The following is a 20,777-nucleotide window of genomic DNA, read 5'->3' as shown; positions in this document are numbered from 1 at the left end:
ACATATACAGCAAAAAGTGCAATAAACTAGAACAAATTGAAAATTGTTTTGTTTTGTATTTTTACATATATTTGTAGTTAGAGAAATTTAAGAGGTTTATCCCTCAAAACGGAAGAACTAAAAAAGTTGCACAAAATAGTTTCCAACCACAGGAAATGTAATTTGAGTGTATCCATAGTTGTATTTTTGAGATACACCAAATTGTATATACTGCATGAAAAACTAAAATAAATACTACCATGTGAATTTGCAAGAAAAACTTCAGTGCATCAAAATAAACTATTTCCAACTGTGTAATTTGAGTTCTAAGCCTCCCAGAAACTATACTGAAAGGGTAAACTCAAACATGACTTTTAAAAACACCAGTGTAGGCTTCAAGGTAAAAAAAACAAACAAACAACTAGAATTTTCGCAAAAACGACGTCACTTCAGGTTTCGGGCAGGTAATGGCGGACATACGATAGTTTGGGCTGACATCTATTCCAACGTAGGAAGTGCTATGAACATCTGATCGGATTGGCAAAGCGTGTTTCTGGAATATTACTTTTTTGTTGCTGCAAGTGCTTTTCATGCAACTTTTGCAAAGCTATGTGTGGAAGGAAACGGTGACCTAGGATAAGCTGGATACATAAGATGTAAGTACAACTCCGGTTTCACATGCAAAAATAAAAATTATTGCACTAGCTTGTGTGGTTGCCGATCTACAGGCATTTAAAAATAGTTACGCAAAACTGAGCGTTCCCACTCTGACCGGCCTTAAAGGGTTAACAGTATCTCCCAATCATAATTTAAAGCAGCAGAAATTAAGTCAGAACTCAAAAGAGCAAAAATGACATTACAAAAAATGATTGACGACAGTGAAAAACTACATTGTTGCCTCCAGCAAGCTGCAGCGGCGGCAAAGCCAAACACAGGCGCCATCTTGTTTGACAGAAGAACGTAGCACACAGCAGCTACAAGCATAGAGTGCACCACTATTGTTCAAATGGAAGAAATAGAAAACACTCAATAAATCCTTCCACAGCTGAAACTAATGTAGACAATGTCAGGGGAGGAAGTCAAACTGAACTTATGACACCAAGCACGATAACTACCAAAATAATGCAGGAAAAGTAAACTAAGAAACCCTAAAGCAACTAAACAGAGCAGCTAGCAATAAACAAGAAGTGTAAACTATAAAAACATAGAAGCTAAATGCTAACATGGCTAACACTATCATCACTGTATGTAGCCCGACTCTTCTCACAGCAACATACAACTGTCATGGCTAGACATCTCACTGATTGGCTCATGTTAGCTTGTGAAAATATAACGTCCCAGCAGTACTAGCTGTTTTATATACTGTTTAAAATAAGCGAAATGTGCTTATAATGTGTAAATAAAGGCTGAAGCAGCTAGCACTGTTAGCATCAGCACCAAGCCCTGTTACATTTGTACACTGTTAGAGCAATGGCTCCAATCTACAGCCTTTAAAATAATGATTAAAATGCTGTGATTGCAGCCATTCCCCAACTCTCTGTGAATGGTTCTCATGGATATTGATCAGTGGGCTTTGATCAGTGGGCTTTGATCAGTGGTCATGAGAATTTGCATAATTATGATTAAGGAACTGACCTCCCAGCCCATTGTTCCTTCAGTGGGCTGGTTTCAGTCATTATGCAAATGTACTGTTTATAAGATTGAAACCTGCAGTCAGCCGAGATTGAAGAAGTCACCTGGATGATGATGAAACATTTCTCCCACAAAACGCTACGTCCAGATGAACAGAATCAACTTTTGGAGATTTACTTACCTGGATGATTATTGGTTATTGGTAACTTTATTGTCCCTAATGGGAAATTGATTTGCAGTATGTCCGTACAAACAAACAAACAGGCAACCAACACATCACATACACACTCCAAAATAATATAATATAATATAAGCCTGAGAAAACAACCTAGATTTTTCATCAAAAAAGTACAATGTGCAATGGCAACAACACATATGGTTCAGTGTTATTAACTATGATAATAGCAGTAGGTACAAAAGACAATCTATGTCTCTTTGTCTTCACTGCAGGCACTTTATAACGACGACCTGATGGAAGCAGTTGAAAATCATTAAAGAGAGGATGATCTGAACACAACATGACAGAGGTCGCCTTCCTCAGCACATGCCTGTTATAAAAGTCCACAAGCTGGACCTGAGACCTCCCTGAAATCTTACCAGCCACTTTAACCAGGTTGTTAAGTCTGGTCTTATTATTCAGAGACATATTACCGTACCAAGCAATGATACAGAAAGTTAAAACAGATTCAATAAAACTTTTATAAAAAACGAGTCATCATTGCAGATGAAACATTAAAACCTCTCAACCTCCTTAAAAAGTCTTTGTTGAACCTTTTTCACTGTAGCAGCAAGATGTGACTCAAAGCACAGAGCTTTATCAAGAACAACCCCCAAATACTTATAACTGTCCACCAGTTCAATGGCTGCACATTTACCACTGTTAGCGCAGGATGAGGGGATGTCTCCCTGAAGTCAATAACCATGTCCTTGGTTTTCAAGGTGCTGATCATTAAGAAGGACTGATCACACCACGAAACAAACTCATCCACAACAGGCCCATGGGAATCCTCTTCACCATGAAGGAGGCTTACAATGACTGTGTCATCTGCATATTTAATGAAATGCCTGTTGGCCTGTGTACTGCGACAGTCATTAGTGTACAAAATATACAGTAGAGGAGAGAGACAACAACCTTGCGGTGAGCCAGTGGAAGAGTTCAGCTGTTTGGAAAAACAGCCGTTCACTCTCACACACTGAGATCTGTCAGTTAAAAAGTCTAAAACCCAACCAACGAGATTAAAATCAAGTTTAAATTGGTTAAGAAGCTTGTCCACTAAAAGATGTGGCTGGATAGTATTAAAAGCTGAAGAAAAATCAATAAATAAGAGCTGAGCATGAGCTTTGGCGCCATCAAGATGGCGATAAAGGAAGTTCAACAGAGTGACCACTGCATCATCAACACGTCTACGAGGCCTGTATGCAAATTGTAGAGGGTCTATAAGCTTCTCTACTTGCTAACTGAGAGTCTGAACTAAAACCAGGAAGACTTATCTTATTACAGTCACTGTAACAGTGACCAGTCATGTGTTTCATGCCTGCCCAGGCCACCCTTAAGTTATTGCTACCCATCTCCGCCTCTACCTTATCCTTGTATTTTACTTTGGCTTTTTTAATTTCTGATCTGATCTCCTTCCTAATTTCTCTAACTTTCAAGATATTCCCTTCAATAAAAGCTTTTTTCCTTTCATGAATCAGCCTCATAAGACCTTTTGAAGACCATGGTTTGTTATTAGGAAAAAAATGGAGATGGTGTCAGTCGCATTCTTAGGATTCGCTTTAGGGTGGATGTAAACAATGGTGACGTTGATCTGTGGGAATTCCCTCGGCAGATAAAACGGCCTCAAAGACACAGAGAGGAGCTCAATGTCAGGCAGACACACTTGTCTACGAACGGTCACATTTTTACACCATTTCTGATTTATATACAAACACACTCCTCCTTGAGATTTCTGGGTAGCTCCGGGGTCTCGATCCAAACGTATGGGAAACCCGAAGCCATTTAGTTCCAGAGAACAATCAGGGTCAGAGTCCTTGAGCCAAGTCTCTGTGAATGCCATTAGACATGTATCCCTGTAGCCACGCAAGTGTGCGACATTCAAATGCAGTTCATCCAATTTACTCCTCAGAGACTGCACATTAGCCAGGATTATTGATGGTAAAGGAATGACTCCAAACAACCGTCAGGATTGCCAATAAAATCATGCGAAATAAAAAACCCATCTTCGTTAAAAGAAGTTCCACAAAACACAAGCCGATGCTATAGAATTTCCTCAGGCAAAAAAATATATATATAAAGGAATAAAAGAATGAAATAAAATAAGTTAAAACACTGACACTGACAGAGAGAGACAACCTGCTGGTCGCCACAAGAGCAGCGCCCCTCTTTCTAGTCTAGTCTAGACTGAGAATGCATCAAGACCACTCACTCACCCTTCCCTCCTGCCTCTCAGCTGCTGAAACTCACAGTTTGTTACCACGGAAGAGTCACTCCTTCATCTGAGATGAAGCCTGATAGTCTGACTGATGCAATATAACATTCAGTCTACACTTTGTTTTTGTGCAAAGATGATAAAGAGGAAATACTAATAACATAAACAAAAATAAATGTCCAATTTAGAAATCTTATTCTTTTTTGCTCTATAAAATAGTTGTTTTTATTTTTCAGTCACTCATCGTAGCAGTAGGATTTACATGAAAATAAAAACAAATTAAGTTTGAGAGAAAAAGTACATTTTTGGCACTCTCTGGGCAACTGACTCAGAGACTCAAATGATTTAAAAAAACCCGATTCATTTTGGTGAGTGACTCATTTAAACTCGATTCGGTAAAAAGAATCAAATTTACCATCACTAATACAAATCCCTTTGGAGAAAACAGCTTTAAAACATGTATTGTTAAATTCCAGATGTTTCTTTGCAAGGAAAACTCAAACACTGAAGCAATACCACCAGTAACCTCCAACAAATGGAAATGTGGTGTCATTAAAGACATAATAATTTCATTAATACCCAATATCCAGCAAAATATGTAATTTGAACATTTTGTTCCTAACGAAATCAAATGTATATATTGTAGAAGATTAGCCAAATTTATGTAAAATGGCCAGTACATGAATTAAAAATAAAAAATAAACAAAATCGTATGACTGTGACAAATTTTACACAGTAATTCAGTCTAATAATCCACTCAAATATAAATATAAGTTTAGCTAAAAGCTCTATAGATAAGTCAATCAATAATATAATTCACATTTTAAATGATCATATGTGTTAACGTTTGAATCCTGACCTGAGAGTTTCCACTGCACACTGTGAACTCTTTAGTCCAGCAGACAGAAGCTTCACTCCTGAATCCTGCAGGTCAGAGTTACTCAGGTCCAGCTCTCTCAGACTGGAGGACTGGGAGCTGAGGACTGAGCACAGAGCTTCACAGCTTCTCTCTGACAGGTTACAGCCACCCAGTCTGAAAAACAAAAGATAATCTATAATACTTATGTAAAGTTTGTTATTATATTACATGCCATCTTTTTATTTTTGATGAAACCTTAACATACTAAGATACAACATCATATGGATGAACTTGAATAAAATGTTTTTTTTTAATTATATCTTTATTTGGATTGGACAAGTGATCAGTAAACAAAGTGATCAGTGGGTGCATATTAACCTCCACTAGCTATTACTAGGACAGTTGCTCGCATGCTCTCCCGAAGGAGATATATAGAACACATTACATGGAACTATAAACACAAACTGGGAGGGGTGCCCATGCTGCAATCATTGTGAAGAAATAAGTAAATAAACAAGCAATAGTAATAGAAGTAAATGTAAAAAACAAACAAACAAAAAACAACCAAGTAATAGTGAGATCAAGTGAAGTCAGCCCTCGTGGGGGTGATGAATTGGATCCAATTGTTCCAAATTTGGTAGAATTTGGCTTTTTGATTTCTTAACAGATATGTAAGTTTTTCCATCCTAAATATCTCTAAAATGATCCCAAACCAGTCGTCTAGGGTAGGCTGGGCTGGGCTTAACCATCTTCTAGTAATTGTTTTTTTACTTGCCACCAAGAGTAATTGCACCAACTTAATCTCACTCCTACATTCCAGAAAGGGGACCAAACCCATGTATAAAACCTTAAAATCTAAAGGTATTTGAACGTTAAAGACTGCACTTAAGGAGACCTGAACGTTTTTTAACTTGGGACAGTCCCAAAAGACATGAAAATGGTTAGTAACAGTCGAGCTGCATTGTCTCCAGCATTGCATATAAGCCCCTTTGTACCTCTCCTGATATGGAGTCTTGAAGTACCTAATAATATTCTTCCAGCCATGTTCCTTCCAGCTCATAGAACTGGACGTGGACCACTGGCAGTACAAAACATTTTCCCACTCCCCCACAGAAATAGCAATCCCTGATTCCCTTTCCCATTTATCCTTAGTGTATAAAGTGTTATCCTTGCTGGCACTAGAGAGAGCTTTGTATAGTTTAGAAATAGATTTAGTAGGGATCATGGTTGTGGCATTTTTCAGGATGAGGAAAAAATGCGACTCAGCATCATTGAAGTTGGCATTCATGATCAATATATGATCTCAGCTGTAAGTATCTATGAAAGTTGTATTTTGTCAGGTTGTCCTGTAAGGTCTCAAATCTGAGCACAATATTTCTATGAGTAAGAGAGAGGAATGTTGTAAGGCCACAGGATATCCATGCTTTAAAAGTTACCTGGGAGCTGAGACTCATGAAGGGGACCAGATTCCATCTGTGCAGATCAGCTTTTATACTTGCAGATATTGGCTCGTAGTTTGCCTGAAAGAGCCCCGAGAGGTCCGCAGTCAAATATATTCCCAGGTACTTATTTTTCTCGTTATCCCTACGTAAAGCTACAGAAGCTGTATAATTTAAAGTCATCACCTGTGTTTTTGAAATATTGACCTTATAACCAGATAACTTCCCCAAATCACTTAAAGTAGACATCAACTCACTAAAAGACCTCTCTGGCTCCTCCAGGCAGACCAGTACATCATCGGCGAACATTACCACTTTATGTTCAACTCCTGACAATGCAACACCCCTAATGTTATGATTTTGTCTAATCGTTTGGCCAAATGTTTCTATGAATAAATCAGAGAAGTGGCGAGATTGCACAACCCTGCCTACAGCCACGTTCCAGAGCAAAGGGCTTGGAGAGATCACCATTCACCTTAATACGGGCTGAGGGTCGAGCAAACAGACCTTGGATTACTCTAATAAACTTGTCGTGAAAGCCAAACTTCCCCAGAACCTTATACAGAAATACCCATCTGACGGAGTCGAAGGCTTTCTCAGTGTCCAAGCTTCCTATCATTGATTGAGTTTTGTTCTTTTGTATTTGAGCAGAGATGTGTAATATTCTCCTAATGTTGTCAGTTGTTTGTCTATAGTGAATGAAACCAGTCTGATCTAAATCGATGAGGTCAGGTAAAAACTTCTCCAGTCTACGAGCAAGAATAGAAGTAAATAGTTTGTAATCCAAGTTAAGGACACTGATTGGTCGATAGTTTCCACATTCTCGTTTATCTTTCCCCTCTTTTGGGATAATTGAAATAGTTGCCTCCCTCCAGGAGGGTGGGATTTCTCCCTCCTGTAGGATGTAGTTAAATGACTTCAGCAATGTGGGGACTAGATCTGCCCTCAGGGTGCGATACCACTGAGAACTGAACCCGTCCGGCCCAACTACCTTACCTGGTTTTAATCTGGAAAGAGCTGCATTAATTTCTTCCACTAAAATGGGATGTGTTAGAAGCTCATTTTTGAGAGACGGGAGTGAAGGTAATTCTAGAGAGCTAAGAAAGGCATCAGTACAATTCTCCTCCGTAGCATTGGGCTGTGAGTACAGCTCCCTAAAGAAGGTCTCAAAACATTTCTGAATGTCTTCTAATTTTGATTCCAGAATATTAGTCTTGGGGTCCTTGATTTGGTATATCGTACTTTCCTCTAGTTGTTTGCGTTATTTATGTGCCAGATATTTTGCAGATTTCCCTCCTGTCTCATAGTATTTTTGCCTCAAAAAAATTAAGTTATTTTGGGCCTCCTGGGTGTAAATATCATTAATTTCATCCTGTATTTTCATGATATCCTGCTTCACAGTAGGATTTGCGGTGTTTATGTCTTCCTATTCTTTCAACTTTAAATTTGCCTGTAGTTCTGCTAATTTTTGCCCTTTGATTCTCTTTAAGTGGGAGGCGATAGAAATTAATTTACCTCTCATTACCGCTTTGAGCATATCCCAAAGACTAGTTGGAGATACCTCTCCTGTGTCATTAACATCTAGAAATTCTTTAATGTCTACCTTTAATTTGGAAACTATGGCAGGATCATTAAGGTGCGATAACAATTTCCACAGTGTGGTACATTTTTTCCTAGCCACCTGCAAAGATAGAGAGATAGGACTGTGGTCAGATAGATCTCTTGTTAATATGTCACAGTCTTTGACCCTAAACCTATCAACTTTAAACATAAAAAAGTAGTCCAGCCTTGCATACACTTTAAAGGAACCAGAGTAATGAGTGAAATTTCTGGTAGATGCGTAGCGGTCCCTCCATACATCTATTATCCCCATCTCTACCATATAGGAATTGACTTTTCTAGTAAGTGCTGTTACCTGGTTGGTCGGGGAGGAGGAGTCTAGTTTAGGGTCAAGTCTAAAGTTAAAACCCCCCCACAGACAACTATCCCCTGAGAATCCACCAATAAATCAAACATATTCCTATAGAATAGCCAATCGCTCCCGGGGGGAGCATAAACATTTAAAATTGTGATTTCAGACCCCTCTATCCATTCTGTTATTCTAACCAATCTGCCTTCCTCGTCACAGAGTTCTTAGATATGTTCATAGTTAAGTGTACCAGAGATAAGTGTAGCCACACCCCTCTTGTGTTTGGACTTAACGGAAGAGGAGAATACATATTTAAAACCCTTTCTTTTCAATCTCAAGTGATCTACTTGGTTCATGTGTGTCTCCTGAAGTAATGCAATCTGGGCCTTCTCCTTCCTTAGTTTGGACAGTATCTTATTCATCTTAATCACGTTCAGAACCCCGTTAACATTAAAAGAGATTACTTTCACTGACCCACTTCCCATAAAGATATATTAAGTTACCACAGCGCATAAACTCAATAGCAGCAGGCAACCCCCTCTTAAAACAGTAACAAGTGAAAAAAGTTAGGAATGAACTGAAAACATTTGAACATAACTGGAGCTTGAAAGCTCCTAAGCTGGCTTCTGACAGTGGAGCACTTCCACTGACACCCTCACAACTTGAAGGGAAACCCCTTATTACCCCCTGAGTTAGGGGGCTTTCCACTGCGACGTCACTCACAGCACGAGAAGCCCCACCCATTTTAGCTCGACAGTAACCATATTTCACCATGTTGTCCATAGCTAATGCATAACATTAAATTCGTTCTCTTCACGTCTGTATACTTGCAGCTTCTCTCTATATCCCGCAGCTCCTCGGATCTGACGCGGACGCCGACCACCAACTCCCCGCCACAGCGGGCATCTTTGTAGTTTTTCTCTGGGGGTTGCCGGTGGTGTAATCACCTTTACCGGCAGGCCCCGACTCGCCAGGTCAGCCGTTGCCTCCTCCACCGTGTTGTAGGTTTTCACTCCTCCTTCGAAAAAAACCTTAAGGCGCGCTGAGTAGAGGGTCCTAAACCGTACATTCTTCTCTTTTAGGACCTTTCGTGCCTCTGCATACTCCTTCCTCATAGCCATGATCTCAGGGGGGTAATCGTGGTCGAGGTTGATCTTGCTGGAATTCAGCATAAAACCTTTCTTTTGCCAAGCGAGCCTCAGCACTTCTTCTTTAACCGTGAAGCACAGGAATTTTACCAGGATCGATCTGGGTTGGGAGCCGTCCGGAGGGAGTAATGATAACACTCTGTGTGCTCTCTGAATTTGTAACGGTGTTGATGGTGGGATGGCGAGATTCTCCCGGAGTAGCTTCTCCACAAAGTGGGCCATAGATGGAGGGAGCTCCCGATTCTTCTCCCTCCGGCACCCCGTACAGTCAGAGCGACTCCCTCCTCGAGTAAGCCTCCAGTGATGTTAGTTTTGTTTGAAACTTTTCCTGCATGCTTTCTTCCATTTGCGCAACATCTCTAAAGTTAGAAATATCCTGTCTCAGAGTGACGCTGAAAAACTAGTTCATGCATTTATTACTTCCAGGCTGGACTATTGTAATTCGTTATTATCAGGATGTCCAAAAAACTCCCTGAAAAGCCTTCAGTTAATCCAAAATGCTGCAGCAAGAGTACTGACAGGGACTAGAAAGAGAGAGCAGATTTCTCCTGTATTGGCTTCCCTTCATTGGCTTCCTGTTAAATCCAGAATTGAATTCAAAATCCTGCTCCTCACATACAAGATCTTAAATAATCAGGCCCAATCTTATCTTAATGACCTTGTAGTACCATATCACCCTATTAGAGCACTTCGCTCTCACACTGCAGGCCTACTTGTTGTTCCTAGAGTATTTGAAAGTAGAATGGGAGGCAGAGCCTTCAGTTTTCAGGCCCCTCTTCTGTGGAACCAGCTTCCAGTTTGGATTCAGGAGACAGACACTATCTCTACTTTTAAGATTAATCTCATATTTCCATTAAAAGTGTTGAATTTGACTGTTTGATGTTCTTTATGATCTCTGGCACCAGTTCATCTGTAGGCTGAGCTCAATCCATCCATTTAGTGAAATTATGTTTAAAGGTCTCCTTGTTTTCTGAGCGTGCACAGATCCTGAAGCAGAAAGCCTGGGTTAATAGAGAAATGATCATCACTGTGATGATGCTCATCATCTCTGACTGGGATTTGAGGTTTTGTCAAAGCAGCAAAGAAAGCCTGGCTATGTTGGACTGGGTGTGGAAGCAGCTCCCAGTTTGAGTTCAGGAGACAGACGCCCTCTCTACTTTGAAGATCAGCTTCAAACTTTCCTTTTTGCTAAAGCATATAGTTAGGGCTGGGCCAGGTGACCCTGAATCCTCCCTTAGTTATGCTGCAATAGACGTAGGCTGCCGGGGATTCCCATGATGCATTGAGTTTTTCCTTTCCAGTCACCTTTCTCACTCACTATGTGTTAACAGACCTCTGCATTGAATCATATGTGTTATTAACCTCTGTCTCTCTTCCACAGCATGTCTTTATCCTGTCTTCCTTCTCTCACCCCAACCAATCACAGCAAATGGCCCCGCCCCTCCCTGAGCCTGGTTCTGCCAGAGGTTTCTTTCTGTTAAAAGGGAGTTTTTCCTTCCCACTGTCGCCAAAGTGCTTGTTCATAGGGGGTCATGTGATTGTTGGGTTTTTCTCTGTATTTATGAAGTGCCTTGAGGTGACTTTTGTTGTGATTTGGCGCTATATAAATAACATTGAATTGCATTGTTAGTATCTCAGACAAAATCTCGTCTGTGTTCTGGAGCTTATCTTTGTGTTCTGCAACCCTGGTTTCCACATCATTAAGCCGCGCATTGGCTTTATCCAACTCACCCCTTATTTCCACCAGTTGCGCTTTCGTGTCTTTTCGAAATTCTTTCACCTCTTTCCCAACGCCTCTCAGTTCTTTCAGTATCAGCGTCAAACTTGCTGAGTCAACCTCATCTTCTGTCCCAGAATCCTCGCGGCTAGGAGTGGGAGAGTGGCCTCGGCTAGCCCTATAGGGGCTAACGTTAGCCCCTTCTGTTAGCTGCACATTGCCATCTTCCACGTTTTCAAACGTTAACTTCTTAGCTATTTTGTTCTTTCTGGACATCATTTAAACCCCTTTTTCCTCTTTATGTGCACTTAGATAGTGTATTAATTTACTTGGGGCAGTTTTAATAAGTTTCAGTCGAGAGCTCTCGTACTAGGTGTCCATCCCCACGAGCGCCGGAACCGGAAGCCTTGAATAAAATGTTTAATTGGTTCATTTAAAAAAAACAAAATGTCAATTGATCTGACCTCAGAGTATTTAGTTTACAGTTTAAACTTTGTAGTCCAGCAGACAGAATCTTCACTCCTGAATCCTGCACATTTTTGATACTCAGGTCCAGCTCTGTCAGAGTAGAGGACTGAGAGCTGAGCATTGAGGACACAGCTTCACAGTTTTCCGCTAGAAGTTCACAGACGTTGAGTCTGAAAATGAAAACATGAACAAAGACTGATGTTAAAGTGTAATCAGGGTGCAATAACTAATCTTATATTTTAAGAATCCTTGTTGTTTTATGCTGAGCAGATGTGGTACGAAACAACAGTAAATTGATCAAGTTTACCTCTACTGTTTAAATTGCTGGATTTATTTTCTCAGTTAAAAACAAAACAAACAAACAAAAGAAAAAAGAATACAAATCGGTCAGACCTCAGAATATTCAGTTTGGCGTGTGGACTCTCCACTGCAGCAGACAGAAGCTTTACTGCTGAAGCCTCCAGGCTGTCGGTACTCAAGTCCAGCTCTCTCAGACTACAGGACTGGGAGCTGACCACTGACAACAAATCTGTACAGTCTTCCTCTGACAGGTTACAGCTGCTCAGCCTGAAAAAAATAACAAGAACAACAAAACAATAATATTTATTATCAAATAAAATCTCTTTATATGTTGAATCTAAGTAATCAAATGTGTACAAATGAGTACACTACAATGCACAATTAAATAAAAAAATGTTCAAGAATTTAAGTGTAACAGAAGAAAAATATTTCAAATTAAACACAATTATTCCAATGTATGTAAATGGAAACCAGTGAAGACCAGGTTGATTTAGTGACAGTAGTTCAGTGTCTGCTGGCACAGGCCTGTGTGTACTGCAGTATTACACTTACTACAGTACTGCTGGTCACTTTATTAATTCTAATATGTGTGATTACTGTAAATGTAGTTATAAATAATGTATCACATCCTGGACTCTCATTTCATTTTCTGTCTAAAAGCTGCTTTGGCTCATTCCCCTTTAAAGCCCCGCTCTCCCTAACTTTATTTTGATTGGATGATTTCATAAAGCACGCTGAAGGGCAGTAGCCAGTTATCATGAGCTCCATCTCCTCAACCTTCTGGTTTAGAAATTATAAGAAACTGTAAACCTCATAAAAACCGGTCTTGATCCATGCTCAATCATCCAGGTTAGTAAATCCCAAAAGTTGATTCTGTTCATCTGGACGTAGCGCTTTCAGTGGGAGAAACATTTCGTCACTCATCCAGGTGACTTCGTCAGTCTCAGCTGACTTCTGGTTTCCAACCCTATAAAAAGTACATTTGCATAATGACTGAAACCAGCCCACTGAAGGAACAATAAGGCTGGGAGGTCAGTTCCTTGACCATTAGGTTTGAGTCATTATGCAGATGTACTCTTTATAAGATTGGGGAAAGCTGCAGTCAGCTGAACCTGAAGAAGTCATCTTGATGAGTGACAAAATGTTTCTCCCGCTGAGAGCGCTACGTCCAGATGAACAGAATCAAACTTTGGGGGCTCATAAAATCATGATTAGAAATCTTCTCAGATGTATTTTTACATTTTAGATCCACAGCAACAAAGTTCACAGCAGGATGTCTCTGTTCAGTAATTATTATGCCCATTACCTGCAAACTGTGAGGTACGCAGGTAATGTCAGGTAAACACTAGCTGTCTGAAACTGTTCCTGTTAAATGTGTGTATAAAGGAAATAAGCTGAAATACAGAGACTGGGTGGATCTGTGCTTTGACTTTGACACCAAAAATTTCTTCCTGTTAAAACGGAGTTTTTCCTTCCCACTGTCGCCAAAGTGTTTGCTCATAGGGGGTCATATGATTGTTGGGTTTTTCTCTGTATCTATTACTGTACGATCTACTGTACAATATAAAGCGCATTGAGGTGACTGTTGTGATTTGGCGCTATATAAATAAAATTGAATTGAATTACATCCCATTTCAGGTACCTAGAACCTGAACCTTCTCTGGAAACCTGGGACGCTGGCGGGTTTCTCTTGCTTACCCATCTGCTCATCCTCTTTCTTTCTGCTCGCATGATGATTTCCTGGTTGAGTTTGTAAAGACTTTTGCTCAGGACCTTCTTGCTGTGCGGCAACAGTGCTAACCACCGTCCGCTGTATGTTTTTCAGTCATTAAATCAAACCATGAAAGATCAGCTTGCTTCTCGTGATGAACCTGTCTGTTTTCGATTCCACACCAGGGTCTGCCCACTGGAAAGTTCAGGGATAAGGGTGGAGGATACTCACACAAACATAAAAACCCAGATTGCAACTCCAACTCTCTGTTCTAGTTAACCAGACCTTTCAGGCTCTTGTTCAATCAGAACCTCATGGAGTCTGAGTTAGCGAGACAGTTAAACATCCCTCTATGCCCCCTTAATCCGCCCATTCCCACTAAGTCATTAAATAACCGAGTGTCCCCTCACATAACTCAGCGCACAGAGCCTGTCACCCCTGGCAATCACAAGAAAACACTTACCTTTTTTTCTTTTCATGCACCTCACAAACCACTCATACTCGGCTTTCCTTGGCTAGAATTACATAACCCCCACTTAGACTGGTCAGGTCAGAGGGTAATCAGTTAGAGTCTGTTCTGTCATTCAAATTGCCTTGTTTCCGCCCGTCCACCGGAACCTGTGGAACCATCAACCAACACTGAGACTGTTTTAGATCTCTCCTCTGTCCCCACCAAATGTCATGATCTTCAGGAAGTATTTAGCAAAAGTAAAGCGCTTTCACTGCCACCTCACAAACCACAGGACAGCACCATAGAACTACTCTCTGGCTCCACCCGGCCTTCTAGCTGGCTGTATAACCTGCTTAGACCTGAGTGTGCGGCTATGGAAAAGTACATTAAGGAATCCCTCGGTGCAGGCATAATCCAACGATTGTCATCTCAAGTTGGAACTTCTTTTTTGTGGGGAAAAAGGATGGCTCTCTCTGGCCATGCATTTACTTCAGGGGCCTCAGTGATATTACCATCAAGAATAAGTACCTATTACCTCATTAGCTCTGCTTTCAGGCCATTTCACAGCGCCACAGGGTTTACAAAACCCCACATCCGCAACGCTTACCACTTTTTCCAGATCAATCAGGGAGACAAGTGGAAGACTGTTTTAAACATGCCATTGGGGGACTACGAGTATTTGGTCATGCCGCCTGGGTTAACTAATGCTCCCGCAATGTTTCAAGATTAGTTAACGATGTCCTCCGGGAATTCCTTGACAGGTTCGTATTGGTGTATCTGAATGATATCCTCATTTTTCCCAAAACCTGCGAGGAACATCAGTCTCATGTCCATGCTATTTTTCCAACGTTTGCTGGAGAATAAACCTTATGTCAAAGCAAAAAAGTGTGAATTCCATTCCTCATCAATAACTTTTTTCAGTTACATTTTGGCACGGGGGCAGGTGAAGACGGATCTGGCAAATGTGAAAGCTTTCACAGAGTGGCCTACCCCTTGTACCCATTGTAGATTCAAGAAGCATCTCCAATGGGTTTTGGGAATAGCAAATTTTTATAGACTGTTCATTTTCAATTATAGTCAGGTAGCTGCACCACTCAAGTCTCAGCATGCATCTGGTCCCCCAAAGCTGAAACTGCATTCACCAAACTGAAGTATCTGTTCACCACGGCACCTTTTTGGTTCACCCTGATCACAGTTATCATTGCAAAGGTGGACACATCAGAAATTGGAGAAGGGAGAGGTAAATGATGCCAAGTGAAAGAGAATGCTTTGGGGGGGGGGGGGTCATGCTGCTGTCATGGTCTGTGTGAGCGGCGGTGGTTTCCCACTAGACTCTGGTTTCTGCCTTTGGGTGAAGCCTGGTCAGCCTGTCCATTGTCCACACCTGACAGTAATCTACTAGGCTGAATATAACATCAGCACTCCCAATAACTCTCCTAACCTCCTAATCCTCGGATCATCTACTCACCCTTGCAGTTCAGTCACGTTTTCCTGGATGCTGGTCTTCTTGATTCACTCACAGCCACATTAATGCCTTTCGTCTCTTAGACTTACTGGACCACTTTGCCTGGATTCAAAGCTAACAAGTACTCACCCAGACCTCACCACCTGCCTTCCCCAAGTTGCTTTCCGACTGCTGACAAGTAAATGGTAAATGGACTGATTCTTATATAGCGTTTTTCTACTCTCCCGGAGTACTCAAAGCGCTCTATACAACATGCCACATCCACCCAATCACACCCATTCTCACAAACACTTTATCTGAACTTAGTGCTTTCTAAGTACATTCACGCACATTCATACTCTGATGGATGCATCGGAGAGCAAGTTGGGGTTAGTATCTTGCCCAAGGATACTTGACATGCAGACTGGAGGAGCCAGGGATCGAACCACCAACCTTCTGATCAGTAGGTCAGATCAGACCAGCTTTACCTCCTGAGCTACAGAAACCCCAAATAAGACATTGAAGATAACCTCGTTCACTTACTGTAACCTCCACCAGTGATCTTTCTGATGCTGCTCTACCTCTGTTACAGTGACTCAGATTACCATCAACCAAGACCCATTTCTGGAAACCTACCACAGAGCCCACTTCATGCTCACAGCTTCAAGTGCTTGACTTCCGCCATAGTTCACAGTTCATGTTAAAAAATTCCAAGTGTCAAGTTCCTGTGTGTAAATAAAGCCTTCACGTCTAGTAATATTCAGTTCCTTCACCTTTGTCTGTATTTTGGGTTCACCATGTTGTTCTGGCCACACCGAGGTAACAGATTTATATTTGAAAAACAGAGAGACATGGGGGATTGCAATAAAGATGAGACACAAACCAGACCTTAAAATAAGAACATCTGAAAACGATGTAGGTGCAGTCTGGTAGCTCAAGTATTTGCTTTAAAAAACAGAGCTAGACTCCTGGTTGTTGGAGACAAGTGAACAACTTGAGGATAATAAACCTGTCAGAGGGGCTGAAGGATCAGAGCTCATGTTCTTATAGGCTGGATCTGGATTGTGCTTTGATTCGAGTTGAAGACAAAAATATTTCAGAAATGCTGACATGTCCTGCTGGAGAGAAATATTTAAAGTATCATGACTATTTTAGTGACTATTTTTTAATTTTTCTAAAGTGGTAGTATTCTTTGAACTGAGCACCTCTGATTTATTTCCCATGATTTTAAGAATGAAGCGATGAGTTCATGTTTACTTACAGAGCTTTGTTGGAGGCTTTGACCACTGGCAGCAGCCTCAGAAGAGCCTCCTCTGAAGCAGAGTATTTCTTCAGGTCAAACACATCCAGATCTTCTTCTGATGACAGTAAGATGAAGACCAGAGCTGACCACTGAGCAGGAGACAGTTTACCTGTGGAGAGACTTCCTGATCTCAGGGACTGTTGGATCTCCTCCACTAGAGAACGATCATCCAGTTCATTCAGACAGTGGATCAGATTGATGCTTTTCTCTGCAGACAGATTCTCACTGAGCTTCCACTTGATGTACTGGACTGTTTCCTGATTGGTCTGTGAGCTACTTCCTGTCTGTGTCAGCAGACCTCGTAGGAGAGCCTGATTGGTCTGCAGTGAAAGACCCAGGAGGAAGCGGAGGAACAAGTCCAGGTGTCCATTTGGACTCTGTAAGGCCTTGTTCACAGCACTCTGGTAGAAGTGTTTCTTTGCAGATTCTCCTGTGTTAGACTTCTTGGGGGTTGTTTGTTCTTCCAGCAGATTGAGTCCAGAGTTGATGAAGGTCAGATGGACATGAAGAGCAGCCAGAAACTCCTGAACACTCAGATGGATGAAGCAGAACACCTTGTCCTGGTACAGTCCTCTCTCCTCTTTAAAGATCTGTGTGAACACTCCTGAGTACACTGAGGCTGCTCTGATATCGATGCCACACTCTGTCAGGTCTGATTCATAGAAGATCAGGTTTCCTTTCTGCAGCTGATCAAAAGCCAGTTTTCCCAGAGACTCAATCATCTTCCTGCTCTCTGGACTCCAGTGTGGATCTGTTGCACGTCCTCTATTATACTTGACCTTCTTCACTTTGGCCTGAACCACCAGGAAGTGGATGTACATCTCAGTCAGGGTGTTGGGCAGCTGTCCTCCCTCTCTGGTTTCCAGCACATCCTCCAGAACTGTAGCAGTGATCCAGCAGAAGACTGGGATGTGGCACATGATGTGGAGGCTTCGAGCTTTCTTGATGTGGGAGATGATCCTGCTGGCCTGCTCCTCATCTCTGAATCGGTTCCTGAAGTACTCCTCCTTCTGTGGGTCAGTGAACCCCCTGACCTCTGTCACCCTGTGAACATACTCAGGGGGGATCTGGTCTGCTGCTGCAGGTCGTGTGGTTATCCAGACGTGAGCATAGGGAAGAAGCGTCCCCCTGATCAGGCTTGTGAGAAGTACATCAACTGTGGTGGGCATCGTAATATCAGTCACACTCTTAGTGTTGTTGAAGTCCAGAGGACCTCGACACTCATCCAGACCATCAAAGATGAACACAACCTGGAAGTCTTCAAAGCTGCAGATTCCTGCTTCTTTGGTTTCAGTAAAGAAGTGATGAACAAGTCCCACCAAGCTGAACTTTTCCTCTTTCAGCACATTCAGCTCTCTGAAAGTGAATGGAAATATGAACTGGATGTCCTGGTTGGCTTTGTCTTCAGCCCAGTCCAGGCTGTATTTCTGTGTTAAGACTGTTTTCCCAATGCCAGCCACTCCCTTTGTCAGCACTGTTCTGATCAGGTCCTGTCTTTTGGGTGAGTCTTTAAAGATGTCTTCATGTCTGATTGTTGTTTCAGGTCTGTGTGGTTTCCTGGATGCTGTTTCAATCTGTCTGACCTCATGTTCATCATTGACCTCTGCAGTCCCTCCCTCTGTGATGTAGAGCTCTGTGTAGATCTGATTCAGAAGGGTTGGGTTTCCTGCTTTAGCGATGCCCTCAAACACACACTGGAACTTCTTCTTTAAGAGAGACTTGAGTTTAGGCTGACACTTCTGAAGAGCATCTGAATCAAAAAAAGGAAAAAAAGAAGGAAAAATACAAATCTGGTCTGAAGGAGCTATGTGATGTACTTTGGCCTTTATTTAACCTATCAAGTTTTTAATATACTCATTCTACCAGAAATCAAAAAGGGGCTTCAGGAATTCCTAAATGTATTTCCTGAAAAAAGCCACGTTAAATGTTTTGAACCTCCACATCTGCATTGCTTTGCAGCTTTTCATATGTACCTGATGCCAACATGTGCAGGCTAAACAGGTTTCTGCTTTCTGTGCCTCTTCTCCAAACTTTGTAACCAAAAATAACAACATTGAAGTGTCATAATGTTCCCCACTGCTATGTTATTTAAAGAAGCATCTGAGAGAGATTCAGTAATTCACATTTAATTCTTGTCGTAATTTACAATGGCAAAAGATAATGTAAACCCTTTCTGGCCACAATTTGCTTTATTATATGTAAATGTGGCATTTTTTTCATTAAACATTTAAGTCAAATGACCGATGCTTAAAGAGTGTCCGCTTGTTAGAGAAATACTCTGACTTTTCTTTTTTAAGGCAATCAGTTTGCATGGTTTTTAAAAGTAAAGAACACTTTAATTAAATACAGCTCACATTAGATCTAAGTAGTTTCACACGTTTATGACGATCATCAAAATTCCTCCATGTAGTTTAGAAAATACATTTGCAGGCATGTAACAAATCCAAACATTCGTCGCAGAATGACGTTCTTGCCCTCTCCTTTTTCTTACAATGAATTCTGAGGTTTCACTTTCACATCTCAACAAACTGCAAGGTGACCATTTTTATTCATGGTATCTGATGCATGACCTCACCTTGTTGAGCAGATGGATCAGAGTTCAAACGCAGCTGAGAGAAAAGAGAAGGATCTTTGATCTGAAGATGCTTGATTGTTATCTTGCATGCTTTGTCTCCTTTTTTCCTCACTGTGTCGATCAAGCTGCGTGCCTTATCTGCTCTGAGTGGGTTCCCCTCCAGTATCGATTCTTCCTCCAACTTATTTAAGATACCATCACTTACAAGGGCCTCAAGGAGCAGTTTAAGGATTTCTATTGTTACCCTCCAGACAAAGGCTGACCGTACCCTGGCAAGCTCCTCCTCTACAGGAAGAAGAAAGAGACATAAACATCAGTCGAAATCATGTGAAAAATACAGTGGAACCCCGACTTACGAATACCCCATTTAACAAAAAATTCAAGTTACGAAGGCAATGAACGGCAATATTTCTGCCCATGGTACGGCAAAATGCCGGTGTAACGAAATCCGCTGGCTCTGATTGGCTGAGCCTACAATGCCCACAAGGCCTTCCGAATCATGTGACAACCCCTTGGCTTCCGTACTCGTGCTTCGCTGTTCCACTTGAACGACATATTGTTGTTCTAGTTAGCAATTAGCCTATCGTTCAGCATCACCTCACTCAAAAGGTGCAATGGCTGTTTCGACTTAAGAAAATTTTCGACTTACGAAAGACCCTCGGGAACGGATTAATTTCGTAAGTCGGGGTTCCACTGTATTTTAACTTTGTTCAATTAACACTTCAACATCTCATCAACAAATACTAAATTTTAGGGTGTGTAGGGTTAAAATGATGCCAGCTTAAAATGAAACTGAAGAAAAAATTGAAACTGAAAAATAATGAAAAATATGAAAAACAAAATCTTGTCATTCATATCCTGCATTCCAGATTAAGTTTAAAATAAGAATGAGTGCAAGTACGAACGTGAGAATTATGTATATTGTAATAGGTATATTGTACCTAAATGATAGTATATTGTACAAACATGAAAAGTATATTGTTAGAACTATATCTAATATTGTTAGAACAATAGTATACTATAATAATAAACTTTTCACGTTATAATGTGACATAGCTCTATTTTTCTTTTGCCTGGGTGGCGGCTCTACGCTTCCGTACTACGCTTCTGTATCCAACACTTTTCAATGTGGCCTCACAAAATTATTATGACTACAACAACCATGAAAAGAGTTGGATGGACATTGCTACTCAATCACAGCTGCCTGGTCAATGTTTTTCATTAGTAATTTAGCAAAGTTGATGGTGTGTGTGTCTGTAAGACAGAGAGAGGGAGAGCGAGGGACAGATTTTGTATGATAAGCTTCATGTTATGAAGGCACAGTTTGAGCACTCGGGTCGCATCAGAGCATCGGGCCATATAGTGTGAGACCCTGCATCGTGACCTATGAACTTCTAACCTCTGCGATTTAAT

At 41.1% G+C, this 20,777-nt stretch overlaps 1 protein-coding gene across 2 annotated transcripts in view; it reads right to left on the bottom strand.

The window, feature by feature from the left end:
• The window catches only part of LOC309702227 (protein NLRC3-like), a 50,669-nt gene that overhangs the window by 12,659 nt on the left and 17,233 nt on the right, over nt 1–20,777 (bottom strand). The window contains exons 4-8 of one of the 2 annotated variants that reach the window (XM_082526756.1): nt 19,365–19,649; nt 16,748–18,539; nt 11,974–12,147; nt 11,577–11,750; nt 4,792–5,073 (exon numbers count right to left, since the gene is read on the bottom strand). In XM_082526756.1, the coding sequence (XP_082382882.1) occupies nt 4,881–5,073; nt 11,577–11,750; nt 11,974–12,147; nt 16,748–18,539; nt 19,365–19,649 (2,618 nt within the window). In that variant the 3' untranslated portion in view covers nt 4,792–4,880. Of the gene's footprint in view, nt 1–4,791; nt 5,074–11,576; nt 11,751–11,973; nt 12,148–16,747; nt 18,540–19,364; nt 19,650–20,777 lie in introns of those variants that run through there. The other variant, XM_082526757.1, reaches the window with a different exon arrangement.

Source organism: Aulonocara stuartgranti, assembly GCF_965226115.1.
Source record: "Aulonocara stuartgranti genome assembly, chromosome: 3".
Taxonomy (NCBI): Eukaryota; Metazoa; Chordata; class Actinopteri; order Cichliformes; family Cichlidae; genus Aulonocara; species Aulonocara stuartgranti.
The sequence above is the reverse complement of the archived record's forward strand: the minus strand, read 5'-3'. Positions and strand labels throughout refer to the sequence as shown.